Source organism: Opisthorchis viverrini (genome assembly GCF_000715545.1).
Source record: "Opisthorchis viverrini unplaced genomic scaffold opera_v5_9, whole genome shotgun sequence".
NCBI lineage: Eukaryota > Metazoa > Platyhelminthes > Trematoda > Opisthorchiida > Opisthorchiidae > Opisthorchis > Opisthorchis viverrini.
The window spans coordinates 3,048,794-3,065,539 of record NW_008751665.1 but is presented as its reverse complement, the minus strand read 5'-3'; the positions used below and the strand labels follow the sequence as shown (position 1 = coordinate 3,065,539).

The following is a 16,746-nucleotide window of genomic DNA, read 5'->3' as shown; positions in this document are numbered from 1 at the left end:
GGGTTTGTTTCATATGGAGCTCTGTTTATGTCAACATGGCTAGGTTGTATTTGCTTGCTTTCAATCAAGATAGCCACGAACGAATGCACTTTGGAACTTTCATTAGGTTAATTTTCAACATTTTGAAAAATGTGTGTCTGGTCTCCCATAAAACGTCAGTGATTGATGCTTTGCTGTCCCTAACCTCCACATTGTTGGAGGGACTGGCAAATTCAAAATAAAGTCACGGTATAACGCCGCCTAATCTCCTGGGCATCAACGATATTTACGCCAGATGTACGAATCCATCTGGATTGTTTCAGTCGGACGGCTGAAAACTGGCACAAAGTTATAAAGGAAACTACTCACAAGGTTGCTGAAAACTCTTCGACAGCCCACGACCGGTTTCGCCCTTCCACTTCAGGCTCATCAGGCAGGCACAGTCCCCGAGTTTCCGTCAACCTTATGTTCTACTTGAACTCAAATTGGACTGTTTTCGAGAAATACACTCATTTGCACGAGAAACTCAACTGAATCTCTCGTTTATGATATATGGTACAAACTTATTTATGTCTGTCTTGCTGCTTACTCGACATGCACATTATATCATATATATATATATATATAATTTATTTTGTAACCTGAAGGGTTTTTGCCTCTCTAGTGAGGTAATGGATTTGGTTATTTGTCCTCTTGCATCCTAGAATGCTTTCCACATTATCTGTTGAAATTTTTTCCATGAGTATCACTCATACGTTCAGTCGTGTCACCTGACAAGTATCTCAGGTTGTGACAGGTTACAGAATAATTTCTGCCTAGAAGAATAGTTCGGAAACCATGGCAGCATTGGGGCGTCCGTAGAATCAGGACATCGTTTTACCATCATTGAGCTTGCTGTCATAACCAGTCTGAATCTCCGTATTTTATCTGCTATACTCGCAAGTTGAGACAATGGCACGCTGTCAGTATTAGCTGTGAGAATGGATTGAACGTGAGTTGGCAGTCTTTTGAGAGCAGGTTGGCGGAGTAGTGCGTCGTCAATCTTTTTATCGCCCAGTATACTATAGAAGCGACGTAAGAATTGAGATGGTGTACAGCCATCTAGCGTCTCGCCACTAATCAGCTGTTCGAGTCTTTTACCTTCCGTAAGCGTATTACGGGCGATGATCGTATTGCGTAATTGAGTGTAAGGTTTGACGCTTTCTGGGGCCACCAGGATGTCACGCAGATCTGCCGCTATTTCTGCTGGAAGTACAGCTGACACATGATAGTACACAGTGTGTTCCTGAGTGACTTTTCGCAGAGAAAACTGTTCCTGTACCTGCGTAAACCAAATGCGAGGGTCGTAGTGCCATAAGGGTGGAAGATGAATGGAGGCGGCATTGATGCTGGGTGTTAGTACCGTTTCAGTCGAGGGAATAACTAGTGTTGAAGTGTCTGACATGGTAGTACTGATGTTACGTCGGGCTCACCAATTTGTTGGCGCTATTATGTCAGAAGACGAATAAAACTAACAATAAACAGTTATGTGTAGTGGCTACCAGAGACACTTTAGTACAGTTGCATAACACACAAAAAAGGAAAAAGACTTATCGAGTTCTTTGGTTGATAAGTTTTAGTAGATAACGCCGACGCTCGTCACTTCACAAGCGCCCTGACCAGAGCCAATTCACACCTACGCACGACTCACTGTGCAGGAAAGTCTGGGCTCGATATCGTTTTGGATTAAACGACAAGAAACAGGCCAGCTTTCAACACGCTCGGTAAAGACCGGCATTCAGCTGCGTCCTGTCCTACAAACCTCGGTATCATCTACTAAAACTTATCGGCCGAAGAACTCGATAAGTATTTTTCCTTTTTTGTGTTAGGCAATTGTACTAAAGTGTCTCTGGTAGCCATTATACATAACTGTTTTTTTTGTTAGTTTTATTGACCTCCTGACATAACTTTGAGTAAAAAATCATAGCACTAACAAGCTAAATTAAAGACCCAAACACACTATGAAGAATCACAGAGTTGGTCAGTTTTCCGACTGGGAATAGGAATTGTCCAACGCACTTTTCAGAAATCTGGTTTCAAGTAATTCCTCTACTCGTGTACCACTGTCACTTGGGACACAAAAAGACAACCGAGCAGTAAGTGGGGGTCAACTACACTGAAGTTATCCGGAAATAGAAGGTAGGTACCACGTGCTGATTGCGCACCCTGTCAGGGCGCGACAAAACTCGGAATTTGATGATGCACGAAAGTGATGACCTTTTACAAATCAGTGATCAGAAAAGGCCTTGAACTAGCCAGTTCCACAAAAAAACCGATTCACGTGTTTTACAAGTTGCATTAGTTTAAGGTGATTTGTGAATTCCAAATCGCTTGGTCCATGTAGTCAGTCTGCCGTAACTCTGTCGATGTGACCAGTACTCTGAAATAGGGATGGGATTAAAGAGGCTGACCGCCCCAAAACAATACTTTGTAAAAAAAAATTCCAAAGAGCACCGCAAGTCATGGGCTAACTGGTTCTTCTGGTAAGAGATAACACGGAAATAGTGTGAACGTAACCATTCTCAACTGGACTCAGCAGAGCCCCGAAGGATTACTTCAAGAACCACAGTTCGGTCTCACACAAGTTACATGTCTTTTGAATGTGTTCGTCTCCCGCACGTGAGAACACCATCCTACGGGTCGTGTACCTCGATTGATCTGTAAATCTGACAGTTCGGACTATTTTTCACCAAACTTTAGATGCAAAGATCTCATTTCTGTGTACCTTCCAGATAAGGCCCGGCTGATTCAGTGGATCCGGCGGAAAAGACTACCGCAGAGATTTTCGCAACTGCGCAACTCCAGCCCACCTCGAAAAACAGTAGAAAAAGCACCCAAACAACACCAGATGCCCTACTTTCATATCTTCCTCTCAATTATACTATTGTGGTTTCGAACGGCTTTCACCCAACGCGATACACAAGATTCCGGCGCGACCCAGCTGGACTCCATTGAGCTGACACTGAGTCACACAGGAAGAAATCGTGTAAAAATGCGATGTGATGCACGGGGGTTGAATGTAAAGGACAGTCTGATCATGCTCAGTTGTCCAGCTGTGGTGACGGGTGTTTGCCAGGAAAATTGTGTCCATCCGTGTCCCATAATCAAAGGTTAGTATAGCTATTTTTATTGTTATTTTTTCCTCAAACGATCACCGTCTTGACTTTCTTAAATTACAGTGTACTCCGCACTGATAGCGAGTAGATTCACCAAGATGTCTTCGCTGCAAATTCCAAGTCGGTAGTTGAGTATCATCAATCCAACAAACGTACATATTGTGCATAGTTTGAACTCCCAGTCACCTTTTAGGTGGTTCATGGATTATGGATGAGAATGGCCCACATACTGAAGGAAGTATCTCTTTATGACTTTGAGCTGCTTGTCTGTGGTAGTGAGACAACCACGTGGATAACTGCACCTCTGAAACTCGTCACCAGTTCCCACAGGCCCATCGGTGACCATCCTCAGGCTAGTAGTATCTTTCTTGCAGCTACCAAGTCAAAGCAAATGGATTAAAATGGCTAACAAAAGAAATTAAACTCAAGTGCCATTACAGTGGTCAGCCATCCTCTGCACTCGATTTAAAATGTGTAGAATCACCTTCAGTCCGAGTGCATCTAGGGGCCATTTCAAGGTAGATTTTATTCACAGTATTTTCGGGGTTTTGTTGTCATACAAGTAAAACACAATTTTCATAGGATCGGTTTGTGCTCCTTCGGAAACAGGTAATCGGATTCATCAAGGTAGATTTTATTCACAGTATTTTCAGGGTTTTGTTCTCATACAATTAAGACACAATTTTCACAGGATTGGCATGCGCTCCTCCGGAAACAGGTAATCAGATTTAACCGACCAACCAACACAAGGAACAGTTTGGTCTAGCAAAACGACAAGGAAACGACAACAGTTGTCAACATTCCAATTACTTTACACATTCCTTAAACTCAAATGGGTATGCGGAAAGTATGGTCACAATAACCATGGCACTAGGTGTCATAACAAAACGTGGGGTGGGACCTCTTCCAAGCTAGACGGATAGCTTGAATCAATACACACAGTGCTACTTGTCGTAATTTGATTGATGTCACAGGCATTCCAGGTTTTGAACGTTTGAAGAGGATCAAAGGTGTGAACCACTTCAACGTGACCCCCAGTCAACTTGTCACTGATCATCAAGTTTTTTCTGCCAGCTGGAAAAACATGAAAACTATTTCGGAAAAGTGAAATACACTCATTTGCAAATTAATTTGGTTTTTCGAGAGACTTACCTGGAACCCAGCTGAATCTGTCGGTTGGGACTGCTCGTCACATAGGGCAGCAAAACCGTGGTTCATTTACAGGGTGCTTTAACATAACCGCTGCGAAAACTTTGACAAAGAAGTTTACAAATCTGATAAAATTTACACGGTATGTTAGACCGTATCGTAGGATAGGGACTGTAATTTTTGAAAATTTTTGACAAGAGTGCAAATCAAAAAAGGACATTTTGGTGATGAAACTCTCATCACCGGGTTAGATCCTGGCAGCCATACTTGTTACGTCACCGTTAATCCTTCACAGGCGGTCCAGATGATGCGAAAAGTTGCGTGGATCTTCCAGCTCAAAAGTCTTCAGCCGGAACACATGACATGAACTGTGTGATGAAAAGTCGGGTGATGTCATATACTATGTGAAAGTTAACGTAGCTGAATTACGTACTACTTAGCTACCAATCTTAGACATCATGAGTTCCAGTATACCCATAAATGCGTGAGATGTGCTGTTCCGTTGGCTCCTAACATTCACAGTGCAGCTTATGGTGCCGGTGGAATTCTCACATACAATATAATGTAAAAGTTTCCATTCCAAGGCTGTTGTATTCAGCGGCGATTTACTGAATGAGTAACCAGTGACCAACTCATTCATGAAGCCATTGAATCGAAACGGATCTTTAAGAGATCGAAATCCCTTGGAAATTATTAAGAGAACGAAGTGTGCGAACATGCTTGTTCCATATATGGTGGCTTATTTTAGCTAACACGCGATAGACCCCTAGAAAATCATGGAAGAACCATGTGCGTGGGAAGATGAGGTCGCAGAAGTCAAAAAGTTATGTATGCCAGCTGAGAATACAAAACCAAATAGATTATGTCATTGACCAGCTATGTCGAGAGAAAAAACCTCTAGACCAGACCAATCTCAAAAGCCACACAAGCTTATGTTCACCTCATTGTTCTGGATTCTGAAATCCTCTGTCTGTACTGCACCATTAGAAGGTACCCGTTATATGACGTGGATTGCAGGTCATTGTTTACAACAGGAGTGGTTTTGCAATCGGAACCGTTTAAACCTTCATCCCGTGGACCCTCCTGGAACTTGGATTTCGTTCACCTATCCTGTTGGGCAAATGTCTTGCTTGCGACTAAACGATGATGCTCGGCTTGGGGATAGAAGACAACGTAGGACCTAAGGTAGAACCAACATTCTACAATGTAACAGCATTATCGGCCGCTAGGGATACGGATCCAAGGAATAGATAACCAACCGAGACTTCCGCTGAAGGCGAACTTGAAATTCGATTATTCGTGAGGCAACATATCTGAACCTCCACGAAGCATGCAAGTTGGGGGCAACAGTGCCCTGTGTAGTTTGATTTAATCCCGTGTGTTGGTAACTGTAAATTAGAGTGAAACGAGTCTTTTTGGGCGCAAAACTCAGAATTGACATGTATGGGAGTAGGTGATGAAAGTGGGCGGTTCGTGTTTCAAATGGATTTTGATGACAGGGATGAAACTAGAACTGAAACATAAGGTAACAACTATGTACGTCACGTCTAGGGTTCTCTGATTTGGCCGCATCTCAATGAAACTTTTGTATAGACACGTTCTACCTCTGCAAGATGCTTCCTAATGCTCTGTTCTGTGGGTTGCATATTTGTGCGTAAAAATCTACAAGGATGTTGGTTTCTCAAAATTACATTCGTCACAAGCTTTAGTTACGCATGGGTGCACTCAACGAAGCATATCGCTATTGCTTCATCAGTCACAAATACATTATCAGTATGAACAGAACCTTGTCTGACGAAACTGAAACCGAAAAGGGAAAGGCACAAGTCGCGGAAAAAAGAAGTGTCCAGAATACGATTACTGAAATATTGCGACGGGCATTGGTTCCAAGAATTTTGGGTGAACTCACACAACCGGTAGGACACATATGGCCCCTAAAATAGTTCTTCTCTAGCTCTATTCCTCAGATGCTCGATTTTGTACACCATCACTTGGTCAAATGTCTTTTCACTCTGCTGGACCCGCCCAGAATTATGAAGATATCGTCTGAAAGATACACTACACAATGCTAGTAATCCTATAGGTCTAAAGGCTGACTGACGTTCTCAAAATGTGTTCTGCTGATACTGCGTCTACATCCGCTAACATAGAGCTCCCCGCCAAAATAGACCATATTTGCGACATGTTAGAGAGCGGTGGAACGCACGCTGAACTTCTTAACCCACTTTTTCGTCAATCCACTTAGGATCATTGGAAAAAACCGGGAGGGGGTTGGCGGTGGAAGCCCCAATCGACCAAAGGTCACAGCATCCCTCTTCACAACAATCCTTAGCACTAGCTCACCCACACAGACGGACAGAAGGTTAAAACGAAGTTCAATAGGAACCATCAAATGAACCGAACCAGAAGAATTAGACCCTAGGCAGGACCCAAGCACATATAGGTTTCCCCACCGCCCCAACACTTGTTCAACCACTCTAACACACTAAAATCCCTCGGCCGACACCCAACAGAGATTTAGCCTGACTTAGCTGATTGGTTCTCCTTCCGCCTTAAATCTCGACCAACCTCGGAACCTAGTCACTTGGCCTGACGAAACTTTGTGTCAAAAGCGAAACGTTGCCCAGCAATAAATTTACCGATTGTCACCAAACTGTTTCGAAAACGATGACCACATTCCATTTTCCCAGAGTGCTTGCTAGAATAATCAGTCCTCGTGTCCAATCGCGAAGTGGGTTATGTCACTTGCCTTTAATGCTGTGCACAGGATACCTCGGACCGGTCAGGACCGTCGGGCTGCCATCGATTGCAGAGGATATCGGAATCCCCCTTAGGCAACCTACAACTTCGGATTCAACGGAATTTGCTGTTACAGTTGAAATTGGTTGTGTACACGAGATGATTCGTTTTCATGCTTTGGTTGGACAGCTGACTCCGTCCCTTCCCCTTTTGTCTGGTATCCGCGACCATATCTGACCAGGCGCGTTATTTCTGCCTGTTTGCAAGCAAATTTGTAATATGTTGGCAAAAACGAGAAATCACCTCTGTTCCTGATTTCACTTTGAAAGAATTTCACACATCTGTCAGCTAAATACCAGACTCTAATCCGAATAAATATGATTTATGTAGAAGTACAACGCGCATTTCGTAAAGCCAAAAAAACTTTGTTGACATAAAATGATAAAGGACAGTAAGTATGAATTTTATAAATGATGTGCTCGGGTATCTCAGTTAGGACAACATTGTTCTTAGGGGTGGCCGAAATCGGGCAAATAGCACACCTGTTCTTCGGGTTCACAATTTTACCCTTGATTTCTAGCTCACCTGCAACGTTATCTCTTAACTCCTCTCCTATCACAATTGACAGGCAATCTTATGTAGATCCCAGCTGTAACCACGTAGGTCAGACACATTACCCGCTACAGCTCACACCCACCGTCCTGCGTCCGCTATCCAGGTCTCTTTCTCCTGTTCCATTTTTGACTTGCGATTTCTCAGACAGATCGGTCAACAGGTTGCTCTTATGCATACTCTAGATAATCTGTCAACACCTTCATCTCTGAAACTCGAAAACAGGACGCAGGTATGATTGTTGGGCTTGCGGCACCCTCTCTTTACAAGCTATAAAATCAGGGGGCCCTACAACAGCTAGAGCCGGCGTCAACGGGTGCTGAAAGGTGGCCTAGAAGGCCGTTCGTTGAATTGCTGGATCGATCGATTTTCGTCACATAACTCAGAGATTGTACTCGGAGTATAAATGAATCGGTTCTGATAGCACAGTACCAGATTTTATGACTGCTCTGGCTTTATTCAAGCAAGATCAATCGGAAAGTATTGCTGATGGAATACCTTCTAGTAATTCATAGCATCACGCTACCACCATGTGAATAATTCCGACAGTGGGTTCCTAGGACCATACATGGTCAAGAAACGCCACCCGTATGTCTTACTAACACGCACAGCGAAGAATGACCTCATTTCAGTGTACCCGCCAACTAAGGCTCACCGTGTACCTTTGTTCACTCTGTATCACCGAGTGCGATACCTTTCACATACAGTGTACAAGATACAATGGACGTGTTTTCTCCATACCCCCAGCATTCGCGTACAGACATATCGTGTAGTATGACAGGTGTATTAACCGATCTTGACAAACGACAATCCATATTCAAGCTGATCACTTCTCAGTCTGGCTCCAATTCCAGCATACATATCGATTATCACACATAGCTCAGTGAATAACTGCAATGCCCACTGGAATGCTCAGGATGTGAGAGTCACCTTCTTAAAAAAGTATCACCTAGTCATTGGAAATTCTAAATAGAATGTAGGATACTGGAATCCACAGCACAGCTATCGTTACTCATGCCTAGCGACAAATTGCTCAGGCAATCAAACTACACCACCTAAACAGGCAACAGAATACAATGATCGAAGGATGACTGAAGCTCTTGATCGAATTGGTTGTCGTTTGAAATGCTAGCCAGAAGGTTACAAATTCAAATCGTCCTGGAGATTCCTTGGATGTACACAGTGACGACTCCCAATGCAGACGAAGTAGCTGTACGGTGATTCCTGACTTTCCAACATAGATTGGCTTCACTTACACGATAGAATCTTCAATAGAGTACAGTTTTTCCCCACGAAGGAAATGATCCAGTCGATCAAAGTTTCTATAAATGTAAGTGCGTTGTGGATGCTGCGAGGGTTTTGAAGTTTTAATATACGTTTTATTCTCTGTTGAAACCCGTGAAACAAATCACCAGCATTGTCACTCCCCAATCTCCCTGTCATTAAGTAAGCACTGTACAGTTCGGTAGCAAGTGAATTATTAGTAACGTGGTTGAACAGCATTTTGTGCCACCATCCTTCAAGAACTCAGGTCGTGGCACATGATTCGATGTTGACTGATCCCTTGAGCAATAGTGTCTCAGCTGAAGGACCAGTGCGACTCGTCCAGTGTTACGCTTCTCAGCGGATTACTCATGGTTTGTAAGTAGTAAGGAGCTTTCGAAGTTTCCATAGAATATTCCACTCGCAGTTAAACTTGAACACTACTTAAATAGAATATTGTATTTTCGCAATTCATAGTCTATAAGCCGACTCGTGATATTTGCTTCTGAGCGCTCGGGCGTTTTTGCGTCCCACGTGGAAGTGCTCATTACCAACAGGAAACATCGCTCCCCCTAGCGATCATTGATATACATGCCTTTCAGCTGCTTACTCGTCAAGGGCCATCTAAAAACTTCATGTTTAAAGTTCACTGTCAACGGCCTTTTTCTTCCTTTTGATGAAACTAATTCTCATCAGTAGGTCGCCCGTAAATCTGCGTACTATGCGATTTTTTCTCACAAATTGTATATACTACTTTGTTGGTTTGTCACTATTTCAGTAGTTACGGTACAAATTACCCACGAGTTCTTTAAGGCGCATGTAGATGTCTGTACAACAAGGAGGCTTCAAACGGCTCTTGTACAATTTTTTTCTGACTGGCAAACAGGATCCCCTTCTTGCTTGCCGAATTTCACAACACCAATCAAAAACTGGGAGAGAAACCTGCTATCAAACAGCCATATGCGTATTGATTACGACATTGAGTTGAACAGCCCGAATAGTGTGGGTCACTGGCGATGTATGTTCCGAGGAATGACGTCGAATGCAGTGTACTTGGACTACGATCCGCCAGAAGAGAAGAAAGATGAACAGGACGGAAACTCGGATAAAGCGGAACAAGACGAAGTGGCTTCAGCGCACGCCGACATAAACAGCAAGGAGAAAAAAGGAATGAGGCCCGGTGATCTGAAGGTATTTGACCTAGGCGACCTTGGTAAGCTTCGAAATGTAAGCGTATTGAGCTCTGGTAGAAAATAAAAATCACACTGTGATTGTTCTTCAAGGGAACTAGTAATCTGAAGTGAACTAGTGAGTGATCAAGTTGTTTAGCATCCTCTCCCCCCTAAACTGTTTATCACTGTAGACTTATCGAGACTTTTCAAATGCAATATATTTCTGTGCTCACTGTTTGGCTACATCTTACTTTATTGTGCCACGTGCACTCCTGTTTTTATGAGCCCTACTAAACTCACACAAGAGTTGGTCTTGGCGAAAAGAGTGGTCGTCATTTTGTCGGCCAAGAACGATCTAAATTCCAATGGAGATCTCAAAAATCTTAACAACGATGATCGCTTTGAGTAAACTTGTGAGTTCCGCAGAATCCAAACTACACAAGATCTTTCACTTATATTCCAACTTATTATTTCGGTGTAGACGGGCTATGTTCCGCGAATTTTGATCGCGTTCTGAATCCCGGCTAAGAACTGAATCAAACTTTCCCTCTGAAAATTCACTGTAGTGAGCTCAATATACAATCCTGTGATTAGAAACCTTTCTCTTCCCAGCCAGAAGTGTCGGAAATCGCAGTGCTTCTCAAAAAAAACATCCGCGCTCGTACACGTTTTCCCGATCATCTTGGGTATATTCTCAAATCATTCTGCAGCAACAAGATCGAAATACTGGTTTACTGTTTATCCCTAAGTAGGAGAAAAGTGAACATTGATGGTATAGTTAAGAAATGAACATTGCGGTTGAAGACCGCTGAGCGATAATTCCAGCCAGATGTTAAATGACGGAGGATCGCTAGGTACCCCTTATAGTTCCAAAAATGTTCTACATTCCAAAAATTACTGACTGACGCAGTTAGCGGCTGATATCAACAACTTTTCTGATTTATTTGCCATCCATGTATCATACTCCAATTATTATTCCACTTCCTTCTTAAGATCAATTTTATTGGTCGTTATGAGAATGGCTACTCTGCACCCCCATTAAGGAGACTTCGCTTCAGTCCCGTGAGACTGAGTTTGAAACCAATGACCTTTGGGAGACCTTTGGGACCTTCGAACAAAGACTAATTACCAGTCTGGGACACAGATATGAAGCAGAAGGACATTGTGCTGTGGTCTGACCATATGTCAACATACTTTGGGATAATTTCCTGGACAAAACTGGTGTCACGTGAGTGACATCTGTAGCCAGAAGAGGCAGATGGGAGGCTCACTCAATGCACCATAAGTTGAGTTGGATACCCTAGAGTGGTTTCCACCATTCTGTAAAATGTGCCCTTACGCGGGTCTTAGCTGATCTCGTCCAGGAAACCACGCAAATTGGCACTAATCACCGGGGACCATAGCTATGAACAATCGAAAGCCCAACGACCAATGAGTGCTTCAGATATCAGCACAAGTCGGTTAGCGAGACAACGAAAAGACTATCCCGGTGTGCCTGTATAGACTTAGGAGCTACGATCCACCGCTGCACTGTAGCGGGCGACGTGAACGCGGTCCAGTACGATGATGAAATGATGACTAACTTGAGGTTCTGAGAATGACAACCAACTATTTTGCTGTTGATCCTCCACTTCCTTCCCATCAGGACATTTCACTTTGGTTCCGATTAGTTTTCAGACAGGTGCCATTTAGAAGACCATCACATCCAAAAAAAGTTCACTCAATATCCCTACGGTGAAGAATCACATCCAGACGAGGACTCGTCATCATTGTCATTATCAGCTGTAAGAACTGCGTACTTGTCGTACAGTGGTTATAGCTGCCACAGTTTTGTTCACCAATGATTTGGGGATGTGGGGGATGTGGCTATGCATTGGGGGCGGGAGCTGTCAAATTAGTGCGTAAATACAGCACTGTCAGTCGACTGTTAAGTGGGGAATTGGGAAGGGAGCTACGCATTGAAGGCAATAGCTCAGATGCACGAGTGCCATTGAGAGCGTGACTGGGCCATGTGTAAGAATGTCTCTAACCATCGATTAAGCCTCTCTCAAGGTCCTCATCCAAGGAGACGGCGCAGATGAGTTTGCTAGTAATGGCTTTCATACTTTGCTGCCAACTGATTGCTTGACCTCCCCTAGATCGTCTCCACACTTCAAGTGGTTGTGCGAAAAGAACCCTTCGAGGAATTCGGTCAACTTGCATACGGAGCACGTAACCGAGCCAGCACAACTTTTGCTCAGTTCATCTATCGCGAGTGAGTTATTTCTCCCGAAAACCATTCGATTTACTTCAGCATTGCTGATCCAGTGTTCCAACCAGATTCGAGCAATGCTCCGAAGACATCCATGGTCAAACATTGAAAGTCTTTTGACTTCCTCAGCGCGCAGCAGACAGGTTTCTGATCCGTATAGTAATGTGGAGCGCACCGCAGCATTGCAAACCCTACCCCTGATGGTTAAGCTGATGTCATGCCCACGCCACTGGGGAAGCAGGTTCTCAAAAGCTGCTATGGCCTTCCCGATCTGCATGGAAATATCATCTTTCGCCAGACCGCTTAGACTGATACAGCTGCCCAGGTAGATAAACTTGTCTACTACCTCCATCGGCTCATCCACAAGCATCCAGCAAGCATGTTCCGAGCCCACCTAGTCTTGCAGTAGTACTTTACAGTTTTCAGGTGTGAAGCGCATGCCAAACCGTGGGGCAAAATTATTTGGATTAGTTGATATCGCTTGCCTTACCAAGAGTCCAAGAGGAGCTATATCATCTGCGTACACGATGTCTGTGAGCGGACGCTCCGGAAGCACTTAGAACCCACAGTCATTAGAGGTCGATAGTAAGTTTTCCTTAATCGTGTCAGTGGCGAACTGGAAGAGGAAAGGTGAAAGAGGACAGCCCTGTCTGACATCACCTGGCTTGGTGAACTCAGAAGAGAGCTTCCGAGGACCATCACACGCCCGCAGGAGTTGGCGTAAAGCGTCTTAAAGAGGGTCAAGATTATGTGAGGGGCACCTTCATTCTACAGACAGTACCATAGTACCTGATGGTCCACAAAGTAGAAGGCAGTTTTCAGATCAAGGAACACAACCATTGTTCGTTGCTGGAGACAGTGTTGCTATTGCAGAATCTGTTGAATGGTGAAGATATTATCGATCCATCCTCTTGCAGGACATAAAGCAGCCTGGTTTTCGCAGATATGCCTCTCTCTGTGTTCAGCCAACCGTCGAAGGATAAGACCAGAGAGCACCTTCGATGCCACAACTACTAGGCTGATGCCACGGCGGTTTTCACACAGCATCTGCGTATCCATCTTGAAGTTGGGGATAACTGTCGACATGCCCCATTCTGCGGGCACTTTCTCTTCACTCCATATCTGATCAACTAGTTTCTTTAGATTGATCACCAGGGATTCTGCATCTTCTTTAAATAGGGCTGGATACACATCTTTCGGTCCTGGTGCTTTGTCACGTTTTCGTACGGGAATTTTATACTTTATTTCTTCTTCCGACGGGCGATCAAGGCTTGCGTTCCATTCGCCCGTATGCACTCTCTACACAGGGGGGGTCGCATGAGGCCAGTTAAACTGTTCTTCGAAGTGGTCGGCCCATCTCTCCAGCCGAAGATATTGTGAATGACTTATTGAACCATATTTTTCACTTATCGTTTCACTGACCGTTGCTCTCCCGGGGTCAGTCGATCGTATCGGTTGATAAAGCGCACGGTTGTCTCCCGTAGCAATGATCTCCATCTACCGGGCTTTCGACGTTCACTAGAGCCCTCGGTCTTTCCTTAGGCTCTTCTTATTTGGCAGTTCGAGGGATTTGCGTGTGCCGTTGTGCTCGTTGCCCGCTGGTATGGCTTTCCTGGCATCAGTCATGGATAGCGATCTCGACGACATCCAGTTGTCTTGTGGTCGAATCGGAGAAGTTGGACAGACAGCACNACCAGTAACATGGTTCCTTTCACATTTTGCCACGCTTCATCCACATGCTTACTACCACCACAGTATTGGTTTACTGTGGATAGTTGTTGGGCTAGCTCAGATCCATACTGTTGAGCTATGGTAGTTCTTCTATGATAGTGGATTGATATGCTTCTTGCTGACATCTGAGGGCTTGAAAGGAAGCTAACCGTCTGGCGTACACGCACCATAGCGTGATCGGAACCTAGCGGTGTGCCCCAGAAGGAATGGCAATCTTGAATTGTGGCTCTCCACCGGCGGCTGATGGCTATGTGATCCAACTGCGTCCACGGGGGGTTTGCAGTTGGTAACCACCAGGTTCGCCAGGATACAAGCATTTATGTTGAAAGTACGTACGTTTCAAAAACAGTTCATGATCAACACACAACTGGAGGGGTCGCTCCCCGATGTCTTTGCGGCGAGTAATGACTCCTAATCGACCACCCAAATGTGATTCCAAGGAACTCAGACGACCTACTTGGGCATTCATATGGCCTGCAAGAATCACAATGCTAGTCCTTCTTACTCGACGAATGAGCCCGGATATCTCTCGACAAAAATTGTCTTTCTCAGCACCAGAACTGCAGTCCGTTGGAGCACAAGCCGACATTACAAACAGGCACTGCTTTTATTCCGTGACACACTGAGCTTGATTGAGCTGGATAACGGAACGGCGCAAAGACGACCGTTCACTGGGATTCAATCCAGCAAAACGCGTTCATCTCTGGGGCTGAGTGCAACTCCAACGCCATATATTCCACGAGTCATCACTTCTGGGTCACCGGACGCACGGAGAGACAAATGTGAATGAGCTGAGCTCAACCTTGGCGTTCTGAGAATCATAACCACGCTCGGATCTTGTATGCGTGTTTCGGAGACACAGCATGCATAAATCTTAAGGGAGTATAATGTTTCAGCAAGCATGGTCTGTTTGCCAATTTGACATAGTTACGGACGGTTAAAAGCTCCTATATAGAAAGGATCTCGCGGATTTAGAAAGGTGTTATTTTGTTTACTGTTACTAGGCAGCAAGAAGCACTAAACCCTTCGGTCAGATGACTGACAATCAAATGATCCGGCGAAGTTTGCTTGTGTGGCAGAAACGGGTTGGAGAGAGACATCGGTGGACACAGAGCTGCACGAGAAAATGATACTTCCCGGTTTCTCCGTCCGTGGAAAGGGGTTTGTTTCAGGTACCCCACTGAGCCTTTGACTCAAAAGTATAACGAGGCAATGGGAAGATGTAGGGTTTTGTTCGGAGACCCTGTACCCAGACCGCCTCGTAGCAAGATTGCCCGCAGTACAGGTCTCGCTGATCTTGGTCTGACTTCTACCTTTTGGCCTTTCTTGCATTGTTACATCTTGTGGAACTAATTTCCAGCCAACGTAGCCCGCGGGATCATTGCAATACTCAAGCCCAACCACCATTTCAAGGTGGCAGTTTTAGATCGGGCCAGGCAAGGACTGCTCAGAAGTTACTTCATTTGCCTCGATAAATGACAGTTCTACGAAAATATTTTCTTGGGAGACCACTTCAGAAGGTCACCCGACAGTCATTTTTGATGGGAAGAGATTCGCTGTCAAATTTGCGCTTCGATACCCCCTCACCAATAGAAGGCTCAGAACCAATTGAGAATATTAACAATGAGGTCTCACACAATTTCTGGCCCTAACGAGAGCACCTGCTGCGATCCCAGTCAGCGGTTGTAAGGTGGCGTCTTCCTAATGCGTTTGTACAACCTTTACCAGTGTGTTTGCGTCCATGGGGGATGAAGGAGTCTTTATAAGGTGTCATGCGTTCTACTACAGGTGTTACAGAGATGTTTTGCGGCATTATTGCGCTAGCTTCAGTGTATTATTGAATTACTGCTAACATTTTAGGTACGTAGATCAGAATTCGCTTGTGCCGTCCGTTAAGACCATTCCATCTTAGGGCTATTCTTCGCGCGTGTCCTCTGTTAGGGTCACCCATTTAATCATTCACGCGTCACCAATTTAACTAGATTGAAAACGTCATAAGACCGCTGGCACGATATTTTATATTTGATATATATATTTTATTTAATATATTTCGATGTTTTGTTCTATCGGACATCTGAGGAAATTTGATGGTGAAACACCGATCCAACTCACTTCCCTGGCAACCCCCTCCACACACACACATTCCAACTTTGCTAAAGCTAATGGTTCAGCTGCTGGTGATTCATCTGTGGTAATGTCCTCTATGCATTACCCAAAGAGTATGATCTACTGGATACTTGGTTAAGATTTTGTTTCCCAGACAAACCAAAATGTCAGTAAGCAGTGGTCGCGTGTGGATCCCATCGTAATCCAGTCTGCTTGCTTCTACGTGAGAAACTCAGGTAAAGCTACTAGCAGACACAGTGTATAACAAAACTCCAAAGACAGCAGTCCGCAAATGCACATCCCTGTTATTGGCTCTACATAGCCACAGGGGCACCAGATCATTTTGTAGGCTTGACACTAGTATAGAAAATTTTTACTTTAATATTATAATAGTGTACCACCTTTTAGCGAATCCAGTCCTAAGGCACTCGAATAGACGGGGACAGAATGCATTGCCGTCTCATACTGATCCCGGTATCCTTCTTCTCGCAGGTGCCAGACTTTCGACGGAGACGCTGATTTTAATCCTGGCCGTACTGTCCCTTTCAATGGCCGCCAACCTCTTACTTTGCATCTGCTGTAGTGTGGT

At 44.4% G+C, this 16,746-nt stretch overlaps 1 protein-coding gene across 1 annotated transcript in view; it reads left to right on the top strand.

Annotated features, from left to right (window-relative positions):
- T265_00918 (hypothetical protein) overlaps positions 1-16,746 on the top strand; it is a gene marked incomplete at both ends in the record, with an annotated part of 32,949 nt that overhangs the window by 6,282 nt on the left and 9,921 nt on the right. Inside the window, 2 exons of the mRNA XM_009164813.1 lie at positions 2,751-3,128; positions 9,784-10,110. Coding sequence (XP_009163077.1) covers positions 2,867-3,128; positions 9,784-10,110 — 589 coding nt within the window. The remainder of the gene's footprint in view (positions 1-2,750; positions 3,129-9,783; positions 10,111-16,746) is intronic.